The sequence below is a fragment of the Melanotaenia boesemani genome, chromosome 7 (assembly GCF_017639745.1).
Source record: "Melanotaenia boesemani isolate fMelBoe1 chromosome 7, fMelBoe1.pri, whole genome shotgun sequence".
Classification (NCBI taxonomy): domain Eukaryota; kingdom Metazoa; phylum Chordata; class Actinopteri; order Atheriniformes; family Melanotaeniidae; genus Melanotaenia; species Melanotaenia boesemani.
The window spans coordinates 16,346,209-16,368,248 of NC_055688.1; the positions used below are offsets into that span (position 1 = coordinate 16,346,209).

At 37.3% G+C, this 22,040-nt stretch overlaps 2 protein-coding genes across 8 annotated transcripts in view; both read left to right on the plus strand.

Moving 5' to 3' along the window:
* The first annotated feature begins 959 nt into the window (after nucleotides 1-959).
* Nucleotides 960-8,046, plus strand: cxcl14 (chemokine (C-X-C motif) ligand 14). The gene is made up of 4 exons (XM_041991141.1): nucleotides 960-1,294; nucleotides 2,798-2,903; nucleotides 5,684-5,797; nucleotides 6,568-8,046. The coding sequence occupies exons 1-4, from the start codon at nucleotides 1,231-1,233 to the stop codon at nucleotides 6,581-6,583; spliced, it is 300 nt and encodes a 99-aa protein (XP_041847075.1). The 5' UTR covers nucleotides 960-1,230; the 3' UTR covers nucleotides 6,584-8,046.
* Nucleotides 8,047-9,526: 1,480 nt separating this feature from the next.
* fam13b (family with sequence similarity 13 member B) overlaps nucleotides 9,527-22,040 on the plus strand; it is a 62,171-nt gene continuing 49,657 nt past the window's right edge. For all 7 annotated transcript variants that reach the window (XM_041989547.1, XM_041989551.1, XM_041989552.1 and 4 more), the window contains exon 1: nucleotides 9,527-9,746. The gene's annotated coding sequence lies outside the window, so the exon portion shown is untranslated. The remainder of the gene's footprint in view (nucleotides 9,747-22,040) is intronic.

Here is a 22,040-nt window from a genome sequence, read left to right on the forward strand (position 1 = left end):
AACAGACAGCTCACTGATGTCTTTTGTCCTGAGATCATAGACAAAAACATTTGAGAGGAACTCAGTGAATATGTCCTGCATCCTAATTTGTCATAGTTCACAGAAACTTGTGTTGGAACCTTGTTCTGATGTTGATGAGTAAAAAAGTCAATGAGTAACGGGCAGAAATGTGGTAATAGTAAATTTAACCTACATTTACAGGTAATGTGCAGAGGTTATGTGCACCACCTTGCAGGATGTGCATGCTAGTAGCTACTCTTGTAGACACATATTGAGTGATGACAGGAGCTGAATGCATCGGTGTTCTGGGCCACGAGGTGAGCACAAATGCATAAAGCAAGAAAGCAAAATGAACACATACACATACAGACATGGAAATGGATGCTGTTCATTTCTGGAGTCAGGATGTCCCAGGTGGGAGGGGTCAGACCTCCTTCTCAGGGCTATCTTTTACAGACTAAAGGTTCAGCCTGATGGCATTCTGAGAAACAATGACTGCATTTATTCATATCTGGAGAGCAGGGCTCAAAATGCAGCAGCAGAATAAGACTTTAAATTATTTTGACAACAAAAAAGAAAGAAACAATAACATACTATACAAATTATAATCACACTGTTTAACAAAACGTTTAGTGATTGTTTTGATTGGTGAGTAAAAGGGACAGAGAAAATAATGTATCTCTGTTAAAATAAATACCAGAGGAAAACAAATGTATCTTGGGGCAGTGATTTCTTCATGCTGCATCCAATTATACATACATATATATATATATATATATATATATGATGGCCAGGTTCTAATTCAAGTGCAGAAATTGTGTATTTTTGGGTCTTTTTCTTTCTCTCCCTCTCTACCCATTTCTCTGTCGCAGGCCACAAGTGTTTGATTCGCTGTCTGGCCGTGCATATTAATGAGCAGGGGGCAGTGGACAGCTTTTTAAAGACGGCCTACCCCTCTACTGCAAGCGACAGAGACAGAGAGACCTGAACGGCGGACTGGAGTCTCGTTCAAGCGCTCAGGACGCACAGACGGAGTTGCACAATCAGCGCACCGAAGGCACTCCACACAACAGAAAACCTTCAACGCGCCCTCACATCTCCCCGCCTGTGATCTCTGCAAGTGGATTTAATCGACTTCCCGTAAAAGTCTTAGTTATTGTGCGCATTGAAGGATTTGATTTTTTTAGGAATTTATTTCACAAAACACTTTTTTAGTCTACCTGTGAAGACATGCGTCGGTGCACAGTGGTGCTGCTTTTGTTAGCGGTGTCCATATACTTCCTGAGCGCTGAAGGTAAACTTGAACTACGTTTTACTTGCTCTTTTATTTATTTATTTTATTTTAGTTATTTTTGGAAAATGGCTCTTTTGCTCTTGAGCTACGGTGATGTAACTAGATAAACAACAGGATTAGACTAATGGTGGTTTCATGCCACGTTTGCTTTACCGTGTATGTCTAGGTGAAGATAGAGGAATTAAAATCATGGGGGAAAATCCTCTAATCCTCAGCACAAGTTCAGTTTCTCCCAAATTCATTTAAGTACTTTTTTCATCACCATATTGTATCGATACAAATCTGTCTGTTTAAACCTAAATGCAACCATCCTGTTAAAATCTGATTTCATTAAGTCCTGCCAGCAAGCTTAAATAGACCCCGATGATCCTTCTGAAACTTTGTGTCTTTAGGACTAGTTTGCAAACATATGTAGCTCAAATATTTTACATCCAATGTTCCAGAAAAGATTAATTTCAGAATATAAATATTTTTTATGTTAAACATTTGGGGAACACTTTTCCAAAGTTTTGTATTTGTATTTGTGGGTGGAGATGTCATATTGATCACTTTTAAATTTGGGTTCATAAAATCACCTGTTTGCTGGAGAAGTTGACTTTTTCACTACATTCTCATTTGAATATGAAAATCTTATTATTTCTCTGAGATGGCTGATGTTTACCAGCCTCTAAAGGTTAGATAGATGTAAATAAGCCCCTAATTTAAAACAAGAGTTAACATGCACCTCCTTCTGTTTGTCTTTGTGAAGGGTTGTAGCTGGTTTCCTCCACACAGTATAAACATCTGTGTTTCCTCTATTTTACTGGCCTTTGTTGTCCAGTATGTTTGTGCTCTCCACCAGCCTGTGACAGATTTAGTGGCTGGAGGTCAGCATAGATAGCGGGTGATTGATGGAGGAAACCTTGGACTATCTGGGTCATCACAAATATACAGCCCAGCAAGACTAATTTTCACTGCTGGTTTATTTAACACCAGAGGGTTGCAGTGGCTAAAAATTTGGACCTGGAGATGATTTGTTGACACTGAAAAGTGTAATGCAGTAAAGCACTTGTAACCATGCATAAAGTGCATCTTTTAAATGAAACGAAACAGAACAGAAATTATATATATAACCTTTAGCACTATTTATATTTTGCAGGGTTTTAAATATATTCCAGATTGTAATGCTTTTAAAGGAAGCCATCCTTCAAATTTCACTCAAATTGAAGAGAAATGTCAAGAGTTGGTTGCCAGATTTACATACGAGAACTGACAATACCACTAAATATTCACAAAGCAAACTGGGAATTTGGTTTCATGCCTGTTAACTGTTACATCACAAAGATTTATTTTCCTATCAGCTGAACATCCCAGTGATTCTGTGGCTGGAAGCAATCACGAGATTGATGATGATTATGATCCCTTTCCAGAATTTTTAATCTTCTACGTTACATCATTTTTCTGAGAAAATACAAGGACTGACAAGAAGAAAAAGTGAACCATCTGTGTTATTTTTCTTAACAGCCTACAAGTGCAGGTGCACCAGAAAAGGACCAAAGATCCGATACAAGGATGTGCAGAAGCTGGAGATCAAACCCAAACACCCTAACTGCCAAGAGAAGATGATATTGTGAGTTATAACTGTCACTTTTCCTGGATCATTTTTGTTGCTACTTTGTATCCATCTGCGTGTTTGTAGCCTTTTCCTTCTTCTTGTTTCCTATATTCTTTTATTTTTCTAGATTCTTTCCTCTGTCTGTCATCTCCCTGTTATTTATCCTCCTGTTGTCTTTTTCCTCTTCATGTAATATACTTTCTTCTGTTATTGTGAACAAAACCTGCCCAATAAGCAAGTGACAAATGCACTTACACCTACAGCTGTGCAATCTCTGTTTAAAAAGAAAAAAAAAAGGAAAAGGAAAAACTAAAGTATTTGACAGCTGAATGGGAAAAAGAAAAACATACTGTGATCTGATGAAACTCTGACAGCCGTTTGCAGTGTGACATGGATTTATTTACGCTCCACCCCCAGAAGGTGGAGATTTACTTGACTGAAAGGTGGGGAGGACAAAAGCTCAAATTTCCAGAACTTTCCAGATTATTTAGATGACTTAAACAAGACATTATAATTACCTCACCAAACTGAATTATCACCTTTTTTTACCATAGTGTGGGTTTACTTGACATGTCAAAAGTTGATGGTTACTATCTCTGTTGGCTCCTACACAGCAGCCTATGGCCTCATTCTTAAATTCTGTTTGATCCACCCGCCCACTGCCTCCCAGCCATATGACATTTAACCCATGAAAACACAGCTCAGGCTCAAAGACACCATTATTTTCTTTTTGAGTCACTTTGGAAAGCAGCATCTTTTTAAGATTAGTACTCATATTTGCTCACAGAGACACAATCTAACTTGGCTCCAAAATGTGTCCCCTTTTTTCTCTGTCAGTATGAGTGCAACAAAATGAAGTGCCACAAGAGTCAGAAATGTGGGTTTGGATTTTTGTGTGGGATGTATTTGAAGTTCAGTGTCAGGGCTACACTGAGGCGTGTCAGATGGGGATGTTATGTCAGCCTCCAGGGAGTCCGTGTAGTGTTAGAGTCACAAACTCTGCTGCCACCTGCTGCTAAATTACAGTCAGAGAACACGATGTGGAAATCTGCAGGGAAAAGTTTGTGTAGACGTGCATGCATTCAGAGCTGATGAAACACCGACTCTGCTATTTAAATCTGTTTAAAAATCACTAGTTTCTTTAAAAAGTTGCATTTACTATGTTTATATCATTTTCAAAAGAAAACTGGGAACTCCCCAGTAAAAAAAATTGGCAAACCTCTCAGCATTCTCCATCTTACAGGGTCATTTCTGTGTATGTGCTACCTGCCATAGAGTCATCATTCAAGGCTGCTCTATTAGCTTGAGATGGGGGCCACCAGCCGTTAAAGCCCAGTGAAAAATGAGCCCCAGCAGGCTCCGGAAAGCCATGGAAAGAATGAGAGCACGAGAGAAATGAGTATGAGAGTCCCCTTTTTGGCTTACAGCTTTTAGTTTGGCATTCTGAGCGGCAACTCCAAAGCACAAATGCACACTACAGGGAACCCCAAATGTCCTTGTTCTTCCACATTTCTACTTGTTTTCTCCAATATGCTCTTTTTTTCATCTTTTCTACTTTAGTCTTTTATACTTCATCATCTTCCTCTTCTTTTATGCATTTTTTCCCTCCTTGTACTCCCATCATTCACCAGTTGTAGAGCCAGTGGCTTCAGCTGCCCAGGTGAATGATAATGAGCAGAGACAAAAGCGCAAATTAAAACAGTAATGAGGTTAAACTTCATCCCCGCTGAGCAGCCTTGAAGATACGTGTCCATTGGTATGCATGCATGCACAAGCAGTGTGATGCTCTTACCCAGTCACACTTTAAAAACACAGTCCTTCTATAACAAAGCACTCACAGCGATCCAACTCAAGGCTAAATAGCCAAACAAAGTGACAAGTGAATGGGAAGGAAAATAAATGCAGAGCTCTTTAATCAAATCATTAAAGTGACTGACTGCAACAGTGTAGTCTTTCAGTCTTTTAGCATTCATGTTCTGCTGAGGCTTTGAATGTGTCAGTAGATGGAGCGGCACCACTTTCTCTTGTTTGGTTTGAATATGCCACATGCGGGCAGACTGTCTCTCTGTCGTTACCTCAAGCAGAGGGTAACAGACAAACCATTTGATTCAATGAACTTACATGTCACATTTTTTCAGTGGCAGCTCCATAATATTGCTTTTTAGCCAAGAAGTTGACCAAGTTGTGCAGGCTGATTCTTTAAATTGTGAAATCCTTTAGTTGTGGGAGTTTTATCTGTGGTAGTGAAGAATAACAGCTAAAGAAAAAACATGTCAACTGCGCTACAACTTGGCCGGTCTGCATACAGAAGAATTTTGAGTGGCTAAAAGGTTTGAAATGTTGTTTTGTTTTTCTCTCAACTCAAATTCATTTAAACTGTTTCATAGCCACGTCGTTGCACCCTGGCAGTAAAAAATCCTGCGACATTTTGTTTGTGGTTTGCTTCAGGCAGCAGTAAGAGTCTACTTACAAGTTGTTGTTGAGTTTGAAAGTATCATTTTTAGGTTCTGCATTCTTTCTAATATAAAACATCTGTAAACATCTATGAGCCATAAGGGCAGCCAGGGAGCTTTTTTGGGGTGATTTTGCTGACTTGCTAGAAACTTCAAATTAAATACAGAAATCCTAACTCAGTTTTTATTTTTCATTATGATATTCGGCTGTGAGTGAGTGCAGACAGCTGTGTTCAGGTGGGGTAAAGTGAAAACACAACTTTTGACAAATTGTCTTTAACTCTTCTGTTTGTGTGAATTTAAAAGGTTTCCATGCTGTTTCCTCTCTGTTCCTTTCCTAAGTGTGACAATGGAGAATGTCTCCCGGTTCAAAGGGCAGGAATACTGTCTTCATCCCAAACTTCAGAGCACAAAGAATCTGGTCAAATGGTTCCGCATCTGGAAGGACAAGCACAGGTAACCAGCTAAGATATGTTTGCAGTGCTGTATGTTAGAGCTAATCATGGAAACAGATGTGGTTTATGAGTACATGACAAGAATGTGCACAAACATTTGGTGCATTTATAAATTTCTGGTTAGTTAAGCACAAAATAATGAATTATTGTCATTAAGGTGTGAGTGCAATAGCTAAAACAAGCTAATTGTGTAATTAGTTAACTGCATAACTGTTAGCTTATAAAGAACACTTATAGAACATGAGTAGATTATATGTTGCATTCACTTGAATTGGGCATCTGAGGTTTACCCCAATTAAAGTCAGTTTACACTAAGTATTTGTTAGACGTTGATTGTCTATTCTTGGGATGGCACCAGGGGTGTCACTCAGATTTTACGGGTAGTCCGTGCCCACCTAGGCCACCCATCTAGCCCTGCCGTTAGGTGAAAACAGGTTGCCTGAATCTCTGCAACTAACAAATTCTTCCTACCAGCACTGTTGCCATCTTAGTAAGCTGCAAACTGATAAAGCTCCTGCTTGAATACACTTTGACTTTCTAAACACACACACCAAACACAGGCACACACCTTTGTTATAAGTTGAAGGCCATATTGAGTGTTTTTCCTTGAATGTTCTAATTAACTTTGCTTTATAATTTGAATATTTTAAAGTAACCCACTGGTAAGAAAAAAAAGTAAAGTGGATAGATGTTCAGTACAGAGAAACTCAATAAATGTTTGAAATCAGAGAGGAATTAATTTTACTTTTGCTTTTCTTTTTTCATCCACAGGGTGTATGAAGCCTAAACTCTTAGCTACCCAGAACGTATGGATGGAGTGTGACTAAAAAGACAACATCACCAGGGCTGTACACACTACAGCTGTACTTCTCCCTCTTCTGCCTGCAGATCTGTCAAGCACATCAAGAGTTATCTGTAGTCTGTATATAATCTGAATGGCTTCTTTTAGTCTGCCATCCATGTAGTTACATCTCTCACATTCCCAGGTTCTTTACAACTGTAGTTACGTTTGTCAAGTAGAGGGAGGAGACACAGCCATCTGTTCTCAAACAGTTGTAGCTCTGTTCAGGTATTATTTAAAGGGACTTCTCTTTTGCTTTGCCTTTTAGGATTCACAGGGAATACTGTGTAGAAGATAATGATGAAACCGACAAAACCTTCCTTTGAAAAATACAGAAGTCTGTATTCAGAACACAGGTATATTTGAACTCTGCCAGCATGTAGGATCTGGTTTAGCATGTTAAGAGATTGCAGTTGAAATGCAGTGATAAAATAAGTTAGATTGTTTGTATTTGTAGCTGAGAGTCAGTGTGTGGTTTCATTTGAAGCAGATGTTGCTGTCATTCTTAAACTGAGAAAATTCAACCACTGTGTGTTCGTGTTTGTATATGTGTGTGTGTGTGTGTGTGTATGCGCGTAAGAGAGTATGTATTTAGCATGTCCATGCTAGGTATAAGTGTCAAACAAGCACAACTCTTCACGCCAACCTCTTTGTAAAATGTTTTCTCTCTTAACCTGCAGGGCATACACTCAACAGATTACACACAATTCAAATAAATCATTTGTGCCATTTTTATACATAGTTTTTATTAAATACACAAATAAGGCAAAACCATTATCTATTCAATCACTAGTCAAGCTTTTTTGTTTGTTTTTTTCTCTTGAAATAAATGTGTAATGAAGCAATATGTCATAATGTATAAACTGTCTAGAGCTATTGGGAATGAGTTGGGTTTAATAGCATCCTAAAAGGACAGAGCTGACAATAATCTAGATTCTTATTATTGTCAGCGCACCTGCACATAACATCTCTCCATGTTGTTTTTCTAACTTTCAAACCATTTATGGCACTCCATCTCATTTGTTCCTTTTGAAAAAGTATATAATAATAATTGTTATCAAAGTTAAAATTCAACATTGTGCATTCCATGAGGAGTTTTTTTTTATTGTGGATTTATAGAAAGGTGCATGACTTGACAACATAACAGTAGCCCGTTAGCTACAGTTTTTATGGTTATAAAAAAAGTACATCGGTCAGTGCTATCATGTGGCTCTTTAAAATTGTTTTTGGACAACAGTGGAGCGAAACAGCACAGAAAATCCAAGGTTTTTAGAAACAAAGAGGGTAAATGCTTTTGTTTTCATTTGGATTTTTGTGATTTGACTTGTTGACAATAAACACTGTTAAATATGATCAGATTCATCTTATAAGACGGCTATGTGTAATATACAAAGACCAGTGTTGGGGGGGGGGGGGGGGGGGGGAGACTTTTTCAAGCATAAACACACACACACACACACACACACACAAAAAAATCATTCTAAATAACGATCACTACCCACATATGAAACATCTCATACAAATATTTAAGATATGTGGTGCATGCAACTCATTTACTCTTTAATGGTCTGTACTCCACATTTTCTGAACACTGTGTTTTTTTATTATTCTGTATATTGTGTATAAACTTCATAAAGAATCACTTTTAAGTGTTTCGTTGCCAACAAAGAGAATTCCAACATGTTTATCTGCATCTTTAAAAAAAACAATATATCACATAATGTGCATTATTCATGTTTTGTACCTGGTGTGAAAATATATATAAACATTTTGTACATGGACCAAACAACATGTCCATAAGAATTCATTCATCTTAAAACTTTGTAGTGTCATGAATATTGTATTACTACATTGTAGATGTATTTTTTTATATCTAAATCTTGGTAACAAGTATCTTGAAGGTGTGCGTTTGGACTGGCCCACCAAACACATTGGTGGGACACAGTGTACAACAATAAACACAAGCAATAAAGTGTCTTTAGTGCAGCTCATGGTTGCATTTGATTTATTGAATTCGTTAACAGCTATGACTGAAAGTAAAACAAACCAGGAATAAAAAGGTAGCAGATGTGTACCACATTGCTGTACTACAGAATGTCCACTAGGATGCAGTATGTACTTACAACTCGAACAAGCGCAGTGGAGATTAAATGTAGCCATTATTTATACCACACCAGTATAAACAAAATTTAATTTACGTATACGTTATATTAAACAGACAGAATATGCAGTATAACTTTAAAAATTTTTAAATTAATTATAAGAGAAGTCTGTATGTGAAGCACAGTGTTGCACTTTTTAAAGCAAAGCAAGGCCATAACTTAGTTAACTTAGACTGAATCAATGCATTACATGTGTTTCAAGCAGAAGAATTCATAATCTTCATGCCACATTGTTCTACCAGTCAGATGAATCGGCAATAACCTGCTTATGCTTGGCATCAATACAAGTGGAAGATGTCCAAGTCTGTAGCAGTTACTGAAGAAAATTCTCCGCAAATTAATTATTATTTATTAATTAATTCAATATTCCCATGGCAACTGCGCAAACTTATCTATGAAGACATTAGGATTTAGAAACTGCGCACGTTGGGGTATTTTAATAATTTCATTGTAATATCTCAGGTTAATAAAGAGGAGCACAATATTACGCATATGAACAAATAAAGAACCATAGATCTTTTGGGTTAGACATTGGAATTATTAAATAGTTCACTGTTGATAAAATAATCGTTAAGCTATGTTGAAATTATGTGTTTGCGTGTATTAAGCCCCTCTGTCTATAAGGCGGGGTCAGTATTTGGCAGCTGTCTCCCGCAGCGCTCACAGTCAGAGGGGCGGGGTCAGTATTTGGCAGGTTCGTCCCTTGAGGGTGTGTATGTGTGCGAGTTTCTCTAAGCAACGACCTGCAAACGGGCATCCGAGCTAAAAAAGAAGGGGGGAAAAAACAGGAACCACATTAATTTCAAGTGTCTTTGCAATGTTCCCGACGATATTCCTACATCGTCTGCTTTGATTTTGTCGAAGTTGCTGTCTCTCCAGACGTCGGCTACAGAAACCAAAGCAGAAATTAATGCATCTTGCTCCTCGTTCCTGTTTGTTTTGACCTGGTAAGGTTTCCCGGAGCGACTGATTAGCTCGCCTTGCTAACAGCGCTTCTTCTCAATCTCTCAGCATCTCAGACGCTAACAAATGTTAGCCGGCTAGGCTAACTATGTCTGACGCTTTGTGTCATGGATTTATTTGGAAATGTCGTGTGTGTACTTAGTTAATTTATATACCATGCTTGTATCACTATTTGAAAGCAGATATTTGATCGTGCAGTGGCGTTAAACAGTTCCTGGTTTCATTTGTGTTCAATGGGAGCTAATGGCTAACTGGTAGCAGCAGAAGCAGTTCCATCACATCTGTGGCTCGTCCGCAGGCACAGAAAGCAAGCTAGGAGACAGAAATAGGAAATAAAATATTTATATATCTGTCATACATAATTAAATATTTTAAAGCTTTCTGAGACCACGCGAGTAATTTTAAAAAAGTGCATTAAATGTTGACCTTTATAGATATTCGATACCGTAATTTAATCAGCCGTTATCTGTTAAAGTAGTTCTACATAAGGACGTTGCAACGGTCAAGTTAAAATCGGCTGCTATCGTGCACGGCTGTTGATGGAAACAGCATGAATGTTGAGTTTCGGATGTATGGAGTTGCTGCTCTCCTGTGCTGTAACCGGCAGTTTCGTTTTCTCAAGAGCTTCATCACTGACAGATGCTTCCTACTTGTCCGTACGGGCAGTGCTGGAATGTTCTAGTGTTTTGTGGATCGGTATTTGGCTTTCAGTGTTTTTACCAGTGCCGATAATCCGGGTTAACATGTATTCTTATTTTTAGTTGTTGAGTTTTGTGTCGTCTTGATGACAGGGACGGACGTTAATTTCTAGGATCTTTAAAATCTTGCTTATTACATAACCGTTTCCGGCCATTGGTCTGAATTAGAAAGGATTGGTCTCTCCATATGGTGTACTGCCATGTATTATAGAGTTTGGGTAGGACTTGGTGTCATATGCCGACACAGTTATTCATAAAGATTTGTGAAATATGGAGCAGAAAATAAAGCATTAATTCTGATTTTTGCAGCACCATACCACGGTTGGAGCATGTATTTTTTAACTGCACTGCAAGTCTTTTTCTATTTTTATTTTTTTTCCCCAATTAAAAGGTTTTTTTTTTTTTTTTTCAAATATAAGAATGTACAGTTTAATAAATTATTGCTGCTGATGATGAGACAAAAGAAGTGCTATAGATTTAAATGTTTAGAAAGAAATAAATCTTAGGAAATATAATTTGAAAACAATTGCTAGATCAATTTTTGATTTAAATAATTTCGTGTATCATACCATTGCCAACATCACAAGCAGCACTGTTATGGGGGCTATAATAAAATTGCTGATATTGAAAAAATATATATACAAAAGAAAGAGAAAGAATCTGGATCTGGGTAATTATGAATTTGCATCTAAATCCAATTTCCTAATCTTAATAGATGCTCATCAAAATGTCTCTTTGAAAATAAGTTTTTAGATTAACAGTCAGTAACATTAAGCCATTGCTGGAAAAATGGGTGCAAATGGTAGAAAATGGGATTCATTATGGCAATTTAAGCAACCTCTCATATCTGTGTATTGAATTGTGATTATATAATGCTCGTGGTGTTAAGCTTTTTACGTATAACACTTATTCTAATGAACAGTGTAATCAAATGGGAAATTTATAAGGTAAATGTACAAAACTTTACTACTGGAGACCAAGAAATATACTGAAGGTTCATGATCAGAAATAGTTAATATTTACTTGTATGAAATCTTTATTACATAGCTCAGGTACTTAACAGGTTACAAAAACAGCTCCGGTATTGTGCAAGATATGGCAGATATGTTGGTAGAGAAAAGGTCAACGTTATAGTGTTACGTATGTTAGAAAACAAAAAAAAAACAGTTGTCGAGTCAGTTTCCGTTATAGACTTTGATTAATAATACTAATACACAGTAATACATCTAAGCTGCAAGTATACAAATGCTTAAACTAACGCTACAGAAGTCTAGTGTAAGAGTCTTTCAATGAATCACCTTCCTGAAGGATAATGTGCTCAGTATGTGTTTGAACTCTGTGTTCGTTTAAGTCATGCTGGAGGCTGTAGGTTGCTGTGCTGTTGAACTTTATTCTGCATTTCCAATATTTGTAGAGGTAGACTTGTAGATTACATAATATCAGCCAAAATTTATTGCTCATTCATTGTTAATGTTTTTGCATCTGTTTTGGATGAGGTTAGATCCTGGGCTGCTACGTATCACAGTTAAGGTATTATTTCCTACTTGCAATTATTTAAGATGATCACGATCGCCTTTGCTCCGTCACCATAATCACTAATAAATTACTGCCACCTTTATTTATAGCAACTGGAACAGTGAAGTTTTTCATCATTTAAGGTTTGACTGATGCTCCTCTTTTTTTTTTTTTTGCTGGTAATTTTAAAGCACCTGAGTGGAGAATCATTTACCTGCAGGTGGTATCTGCTTGATCTTTTATTGATATGTTGTAAATAGTGGGCAAATTTTGGTTTGTGGCTAAAGGACATCTCTAGATAATTTCAGGTGAGGCGATATATTGCGTTGGCAGCAAAACAGTGATGGTCAAAGGTGCAGCAAAAATATAAAACCATCCACATCTTACACCCCACCCATATCCTTATAACATGTAAGTGTATCATTAAACTATTACTTGGCTTAAACTGTAACAGGCTTTAAAAAAACAAAAGAAAAAGAAAGTAAAAGGCAGGAACAACCAGTTTGTATGAAGGTTAATTGTCAGTTAAATTTTCATGATCATGCCAGCTGCAGTTAGCAATTATTTTCTTTACTTATTAATCTGCCAGCTATTTTCTAACAAATATTTAGCTGCAACATGTGTCTCTATCGAAGCGAGACGCCTTGTAAAGAGAATTCCTTCCCATACCTGCTTTAACCTATTAGATATCAAACTCTTTTAAACTGGTTTTAAGAACTGTACAGTCCAAATCCTAAAATGAAATCGGATTATTTTGTGTTATCACTGTGATGTTAAGCCTAATATACAGAGTGACTCACACACTCAAAGCAATGAAATGATTAACCTTTATCCTCAATAAGTCTGACTGAGCCAAATAAGTTAGCCTTTAGATGAAGGATCTCACGTACTCGAATACCAACCGTGTCAAAACTCTCCAGCCTCCTACCATGTGAGATAAGAGGATATGTAAGATGAGCCATTGTTTTTATATGGAAGGAAAACATGTATGCACACAGCAGCCGCAGCACTGTCATAATCATACAGCTGCCTGTAGTGTGTGAGTGTTGTTGCCAGGTCATTTAGTGGTTGTTTTAGACTCTGGACGGGAGCCAAGATAAACTAAACATGGTCTAAATCTGTCTAAAGCCGGACTCACAGTGCCATAAACTCATCAGATTTAATCCCAGTCTGCTAATGTTAATACTTTGAAAATATGTTTCACAACCTCCATTTTAGTTACAGCGCAGTTTTGTTTTGTAATTAAACAATTAGGCCACGTTTCCAGAATAAGAAAGAGTGAACTGAATAATAAACTTAAATTATTTCAAGACGTTTTTAAGGATAAGAGTGTAGTGTGAACGGCCAGAGGATGGAGAAATTGTTATATTGAGAAAGAGGCTGTGAAAATTCAGAATCAAGCCAAAACTGGCCAAAGGCGGTTTAATGCTGTGTGGTACTGGCTTAGCTTTAAAATTGCACAACGTTGAGTTTGCAGCGTTGATGCATGTGATTGTAGAAATAACATTCTTTAAGAAAAGAGCTTACATGAAATCAGATAACCGATTTTTATCTATCTGCTTAGGACCATGCTGTGAGCATTGAGCTGAAATGATGGTTTTATCAACAGAATGTTATCATGTGACTACACTGATCATTGGGTGATGACTCTTGGAAATTTTCACTCTTCCAATTCTTCAAAGACTTAATATTTTCTCTTTGGCTTCCAAGAAACTCGGCTGATTATTTTTTTTTTAAAGAAGTAGTTTGAAGATCTTAGCAAGGGTAACCAAGACCATAAATTTGGGAGTTTGCCTCAGTGAAGATGATGCATGGACTCTACAGTGTTACTTTCATGACTCAAAGGATTTGTTTTCTAATGCCCCTTTGTTAGTTACCTTGGGTACTTTCAAATGTCTTGTAGCATCCAAGCCTCAGTGGAACACAGCTTTTGTTGTTGTTGTGCTAATTGGCAGAACCAACAGCTTTTCAGACTGAAGCAGTCGCATGACTTGAAATACCGGAAGCCTGTCAGTATACACACTAGTACACAGATAGTGTATAGATGTACAAGAGGTGGAGTCACCACCAATATATTAGCTGGTTCTTCAAAGTTTTAAGAAAAGATACTTATTGAGAGGTAGACAATATTTTTTGGGAGGGGGGTTAATGGATTACTAGGAGCTTTTTTTATGAGTTCTCTTGATAGTTCTTATTGTATCTGCAGGGCTCTCCATAACGTGAAATTCTTGTGATTGGTCAAAACTAAAGAATCCTCACAGCACTCGAGTTCTGAGTAAAGTTGTGTCAAAAACAGCTGATGGTCCACTGGATGAGATGTAAAAATTTCTGGTGTTGTCATTGTGTGTCAGAAGTGTGCTAATACTGAGCTTTGTAACATCACAAATAATCTGTATTATGCTCTTTTACTTTTAAAATTGTGTCCATTACATTTTTTTTTAATTCTGTGAATTATTATTTGCAACTCAAGTGAATCTGAAATGTGTTAATGTTTGATTAATGATATAGTTCAGGCCACTGAACATACACTGCCTGGCCAAGGAAAACAAGTTGCCACCTGGATTTAACTAAGCCAATAGGTTTGAGCCTTTTATTGGATAATTACTGCATGTGCAATCATCTTTCAGCTGGCAACAAGTTATTTAACCACAACTGATGCAATGAGTAGCTTCTCATTTCTTTAACAACAACTTTAAAAGTCCTGTTGTGGAAAATATGTTAGTTTGTTTAAGAAGGATCAATCACTGGCATGCATCAAGCAGAGATAACATCTGAGAAGATCCAGAAACTACTAAAATTGGGTTCAGAACTCTCTATTGCATTATTAAAAACTGGAAGGATAGCGGGAAACCATCATCGTCCAGGAAGAAATTTGGTTGGTGCAGTTGGTCAGGTCAGCAACATTATGCGCCCAAAGAATGAGGTCAGCTGACTACCTCAGAGTGGTTCAGAAAGCATGAAACATTATTTTCACACATGAATGGACCACCACAGAGTCCAGACCTGAACCCCTGAGAATCTTTGGGATTTGCTGGAGAAGGCTTTGCGCAGTGGTCGGACTCTCCCATCATCAATACAAGATCTTGGTGAAAAATTAAAGCGACGCTGGATAGAAATAAATCTTATGACATCATAGAAGCTTATTGAAACAATGCCGCAGTGAATGTGTGCCGTAATCAAAGCTAAAGGCGTTCCAAATAAATATTATAGTCTGTTTTTCACCAGGAATTTTTAAAACCCGTTTTGGATGCATGTCCTTTTCTTTTTTTTTTTATAAGACAAATTCAGGCCACATTGTCCATTAGTCAGTCAGTTATCACTATCTAGCCCAGTGCTTAGTGATTCATGCTAACCTGGTGTAAGGTAGGCAGATGTTTTTGGAAATATGAGAGCTAATACATTCATTCCAACTTGACCTCAAAGATGAGCTTACCTGAAATGAACTTGGCAGTTAAGCTGCTTGGCTTGGATTGAAAAGTGGAACGACAAAAGTCTGTTTCTGGCAGCAAACTAGCAAAACTTGCTCTGGAGCCATTTAAGTCAAGTCGTTGCTTATCTAGGGGAATTACTCCTGCATCACATAGTGCCTTTGTGAGAACTCTGCTCAACTTGATATCTTTTTTCATTTTGATTCATTTAGGGTTCATGTCACAGCTCATATGGATGTGTATGATGAAAAGGCCCCATTAGAGTCTAGCATGACCAGGTAAAATGAATTAATTTAAAACAGCAACAAATAACTGAATCAACTGTCCTGCAGTAGATGAAACTGTAAAACAGTAAGTGTGCATTAAATGAGAGTTTACTAACTTGTTTTTATTTCTCTTAAACATTACTTTAAAGTTGCTTGTTGCACTATTGGATTGTTGGGGGTAATTCCAAGTAAATGAAACTAATGCAAAGTAATGATAACTTGATTTATTCAGTAGACGTACCTTGAACTGTAGTGTCAGTTTGCTTGGTCATGGTTTACATGCCCTTTTTTCTGCTCATTTGTCAGCTTACCCTTCCAACTGCTGTTATAATCTATTCTTTACACACAAGCGCACACACAGATGGGAGTGTCAAGACTTGTACTATCCTGTACAAGCTGTGAGTTTTTTGTTAATCAAGTCTCATTCAGTCCTCATATAATAGAGCAAGAACTCTAAATTCAGTCATATTTAACCAGAAGTTTATGATTTCCTCATTGATTCACAGAAGTTTCACTTCCTCTCTGCACAAGAGCTTTTATAGAGCTGATAGGCATGCGCAGAATATAAAAATGTATGTAGGAGGATAAAACAATGACAGAGTTCTTGGTATTCATAGAGTGGTTTTGAAATTTCCATGGGGGGGGGGGTCTTCAGCTCACTGTCCAGCTCCAGTCTTCGAGGGTCGCCGTATTACTAAACAGTACCACATTTTCTTAAATAAAAGATTTTACTTCGACAGACATGCACATTGATGTTTTTCTGTTTTTTAATCTCATTTTAACTTTTACTCTGTGTATTGATTTTTCTGCTTTATCTATGAAAATATTTATAAAATAATATCTTGTCATATTAATATAATATAAATTTTCTATAAAAACACCTGGATCATTTTCTTGCCCTGTTTATCACAGAGGCAAACTTGGTAATTTCAATGTATGTGTATATACTTTATCAAATGTAGTTATTCTTTATACGTGGCAGAGTATTGGTGACTCACTAATGTCCAATGAAGTTGATCATTTATGATCCACACCCATGCATACATTTGAAAACAGCCTTTAAATATGTGGCCACTGTAGTGGACACTATGCACCAAAGGGTTAAATATTTGACTTCATTTATACTAATAACAGTATTGAGGAATTTACTTTCTCTACCACTAATGCATGAACACATTTTTTACCCAACACATGTACTGTAATCCATTGCTGTAGTTAGGCCTGTCGCGATAAGCAATAAGTCAATTAATTGAACGATAAGAAAATAAGAGCACGATAAGTTTGCCGGCCGCGATAATTTTTATTAGTCCCCCCTTTACCATAGACTGTGTATGACAATAGGTTTTACTATGGAGTATTTCAACTAAACGCTCTGGTTTCTTGCGGAGTGATCTCTCTGGTGTCATACTTGACAGCAGCATGTTGCAGCACGAGCCGGTAAGCCGCATTTGTTTTGCAGGGCTGCCAACACGCAATGGCCGTGAGACTTGCGTATTTAAGTGGCTTCTCACGCTCTTGCGCTAAACCTCCGATTCTCATGCTGAAATATGTAAATAAGTCGAATGGAGAAATAATAGATGCAAGCACCTCCTCTTTTATCATTTCGCTGCTCCCCACATGTAAGCAGAACACACACATTCTAGCTTACGACGTCAGTACAAAGCCCCCACTTCCTGGTCTACCGTAATAACCCCTGTAATCCGCAGGCACATTACGCAAATAGAGTCAGCCTATATACTAGCGTATTTGACAAAATACACATTAAGAGCAATGCCGGCTAATCGAGAGGTTTGGGAGGATTCCCAGTGGGCCGCATTACTTTTGGGCCGGCGTCCCGGCGTATGTGAAAAGGCGCTTTTATTTATTTAGTTTATTGATCTTTGAAAATGTGTACTTGCATTATTATGGCATATGTCATTATATTAGTTGAGAATGGTCTCAAAATGACACATTAGCGCTTTGCGCAATATTATCGTTTATCCCGATAATTTCTGAGAAAATTTATCGTACAGCTAAATTTGTTATCGTGACAGGCCTAGCTGTAGTGGTAAAAATAATAACCTTTTTTAACACAGCGTTGGGAGCTGGCTATGAACAGAGCTTTTAAATTAAATCCCTTATTGTGCAAAACTGAATCCATAGCAACCTATTTTAGCTTAGATTTTCTTTAAAACAGGGTTAAAACTTTGCACTTTCATTTCTTGGCAGATGTTGCGTTGTCCAGAGAGCTCCTGATACATGAGATAAAGATGGATGGTTATAGATGCACTGGAGGGGACTCAATTTATTGACTGAATTACGCTCAACCCCACAACATTGTGGACTGTATGAGAACATGTTCACATCATTTTAAAGCTTTTAGTGCTGTCCATTAGAGATTAACATGCTTGTAAGTACTGCAAAGACATCATCTATAAATGACTTGTTATAGTGTTGTTATAAACATAAGTAGGGATGTTGCCTGAGTAACACAATCGTTTATGTATTTATGTTTTGTAGGGCCATGTAAACATGCTGGTTGTGAGGATAAGGAACACAGTTTTAGAGTTGACTGTCTGAAAGCCTAAGGGAAATTACCTGAAAAATTTTACTTCTGCTCTAAATTTAGCTCATGCATGCTTAGAAATCACCTTTTCCTAAAAAATATAAATTAATAAATAAATTCACAGTACTCACATCATCCTTCCTAGTAAATTGGTTTGCATAGAAGAGCACAGCTTTTATTACTTATAGATCAGACACTATTAAAATAGACTTCTTTGACTAATTTAGAAGCTCATAAGAGATTTGTGTATGATTAGTTGTCATTATAAATTCTGTAAGATATTTCACTGCTTAATGTTAAAAATAATCTACCATTGGATGTTAGAAGACTAAGAAGACTTTATAGAAAAACAGCCTCTGTGTCTGTTCACCTACATAGCAACAAACTTAACTTGATGCAAATGTACCAAACAACGGGCTGTTTTCCTTCCACTCCCACAGTTGCCAACATAGAGCTGCATTTGTGTTTCCACTGTAGGCGTTCAAGGCTTATTACGTGCCCCCCCCCACACCTCTAGGAAGCAAAGAATGGATGTTATTTTACTCTTCTCTGTGTAATTGTAATGGAATTTAACTTAAAAGGTTAGTGTAAACACAAATAACATAGATTATTTGGCTTGATAGTGGAGAATAATAAGTTCTGGGCAATTCCTTGCTTTTTCAGGAAGCATTAATAACCCCTATACTGGAAGTGATAAGAGACAGCTGTTACCTTCCAAAGCTTTGGTTGCACTAGTTTAGACTGTGTAGTCTGCATTGAAAGTATGACATTTCTGAATGGAGGCAATTTTTATTACTGATTAACTGATTTTCAGGTTTTGTGGAAGGATAGAGAAAAAAAAAAACTCTTGGAAAGTAAGATTTTTTTCTGTGTGTGTGTGTGTCAGATGTTCTCTTCATCTTCAAAAAAGTGATGGAAAGAATATTCATGTTTGGTGACTGTAAGGGATAACTAGGCCTGGAAAAGCAGATATCCCCCCAAGACATGTGCTTATTAATTTATCACTGACAGGGCCAGCGTGGTTGGAGCAGCTAAAGTAGGCTAGAGCAGCGAGCTGCAGCTGCCACGGATTCAAGGGCAAACACTGGCTTTACAGGCTCCTGATCTTCCTCTCTTTACCTCATGTACTCTCTTTTCCTCTCATTTCTGTTCATCCTCTTGCTTTTTCATTTATTTTCTTCTGTTTTTTATGTTTTTTTTGTTTTGTTTTGTTTTTTTTTTTTTGTTTTTTTTTAAGTGATAGTGCTTTCCATTTGCTATAACTTCAACTGTTCTGGGCTGTCTTTCTGTGCCTGTGCCATCCATCCTGCTGTTAGAAATAGAAACAGTAACATTGAGGCTAGTTCTTTGCCCCAAACTCCACACAGCAAGGCCCCAGACCTGAAGTTTGAAACAGGAACCTCCTAGCTGCAAGGCAGCAGTGTTAACCACACTGCCACCGGTAGCCTATAATATAGATCTGACTGAATCACTACCTATTGTCAGTCAGTATTAAGTGATACTGCTTTTGATAGTACTTGAATTTACTGCACGTTTAGGACTTGAAGCTTTTCTGTTAATTACAATTAATAATAATAAAATTATTAATTTATATGACACAATCTTAATGTGCTTTAACAAACTACCATAATGCTCCCTTTTATCTACTGCGATGTTTTGTTTTGTTTTGTTTTTTTTGTTGTTGTTTTTTTGCCCCTGAAAATAATAGGTTTGTTAGTGAGCAAATGCATGATACAACATGAAAGAGGTCACGTTACTAGTTCATTGTGGGAGGAGTGCAGGTAAACAAATAATAGTGTGTTCCAGTTGTCTCATAACTATAACTATAAAGAGTGGTGTAGAGTAGGTGATGTCATTACCAGGTAGTTTGCATTTCAGCTGCACCAACTTAGAAAAAATAGACACCGGTGAGCATCTACAATTATTCTACATAAAACTAGAAAATCACAAACCCATTATAAAAATGTGCACCATGAGAGTACCAGCCAACTTTGGTAATAATGATTAATGGGCCTCACATATTGGCACAAATTTTCCCACCATAACAACATAATTATCAATAACCACAACTGTTGTTGCTGTTTAGGCTAGAAACTTAATGGCCACAAAATATATTAAGAAATTTAATAAAGACAACAATGGACTGCAGGTTATAGTGGGAGCAGCCTTCTTTAAATCCTGAATCTAGGGGTCCTGTGCAACCCTTTAAGTTCGCTGTCCAGAAAAAAACAATATCACTTCATCATTTCAGGCAAAAGTTCTTTCAGATAACGAGTTCCAAGAACGACTAGGACACAAACACACCCATCACATGAGTTGTGTTGTATGTTAAGAAAACTTGAATAAATTGCTAACCACAACTATGCAGATGACGCTTTTGTTCAGATAAAACCATCAATAAATGTAGTAACCCAGTCAAATCTATAGTTTGTAAAATACAACTGATTTAAATGATTTCATTTGACTTTATGTCCCAGTGTATAAGCTACCCTCTTAGTTCAGCACACTCTTGGCAGTTGTGCCAGGGTGGCTGTTAGCCTTCATTTCTGTTTTAACTGTTGTTCAACAAGAGGAATTGGTGCCAATGGCATCTAAAAATGTGCACAAACAGGTTTCAAGTCAGTTTTCACATGTGTTTGCGTAGCTTTTAATTCGTGGTACATTTCCTCTCTTTGTGTTGACACTGAAGGCTTTCATTTGTAAACCTTTCAGTGTTAAACCACCGTCCATAAATGTTTGGTATACAGTGAATTGTTGCAGCGGTAAAGTGGAGGCGTGCGGCTAACAATACTGGATCCATTTAGACCAACATGAAACACTGGCATCACTTTTAGCAGATTATTCATTGACTTCCTGTTGTGCTAATGAGTTGGTTTTCCAAATGACTAACTAGCCTAATTTTATTAGAAAATTAACATCGTTTCCATGATGTGCCACTTTGTAAGTGGTGTTTATAAAGTAATTAACAGATCTCCATATAAGCCATAAAAAGTCTGAGCTTGAAGTAACATTTATCATGTTTTTCATGTTCAGTTTGTATTGTTTAGCAGGTTAACCTGAAATGAAAGTTATCTTAACAGATACTTCTATTATGGGAGTTGACAATGACGTGTTGTTTTCATTGCGTTTGTGATAGAGCAGACAAGAATCCTTGTCACATGCTAAGAGATTTGTATCTCTGCATTCTGTATGTTTGTTGCGTGTTTCTGTTGTTTCTTTTTTCTTTGGGTGCGTGCTCATGTTGATGTGAAATTTCATGCTCACATTGCCGAATACAAGGAAGCTATGTGTTGTGCAAGGGTCATGACACCGTAGACAGCACAAATACCAGGCATTCATTTTCATCCTGATGGTTTTATGGAATTTGAGGGCAGTCCTGAGAGTTTAGTAGGTCCCAATCTACGTTTTCTGCTTGTTAGATCCAAGACATAAGCTATAGAACTTACATTTCTTTTAGATAGTTTGGAATTATATTTATTCTAACTGCTGGAGTTTGTGGAGACAGAGAAATCAGATGAATTTTAACATGTGAAAGAGGAATTTGGCTGTCCAACCTTTCCCGTTCATTTTATAGTTCAGTGATTTTCGTTGCCCATGGCTGCTGAGCCAGTAATAATAAACTATGTGAAGTTAAATAACCTTGATCCCACATTTGGGGAATTTTACAGCATGATGCAAGTAGGATGAAATTGGCTGATTTATTCATAATGCTGTGTGAATATTTTCTTGTGGTTTTGTTCTCTTGGTTGTGCAGTGCTTTCTGATAGAGCTGAGGTTATTGAGATTAATCAGCAGGAGGAGGGGGTTGTTTTTCTTTCCTTACATT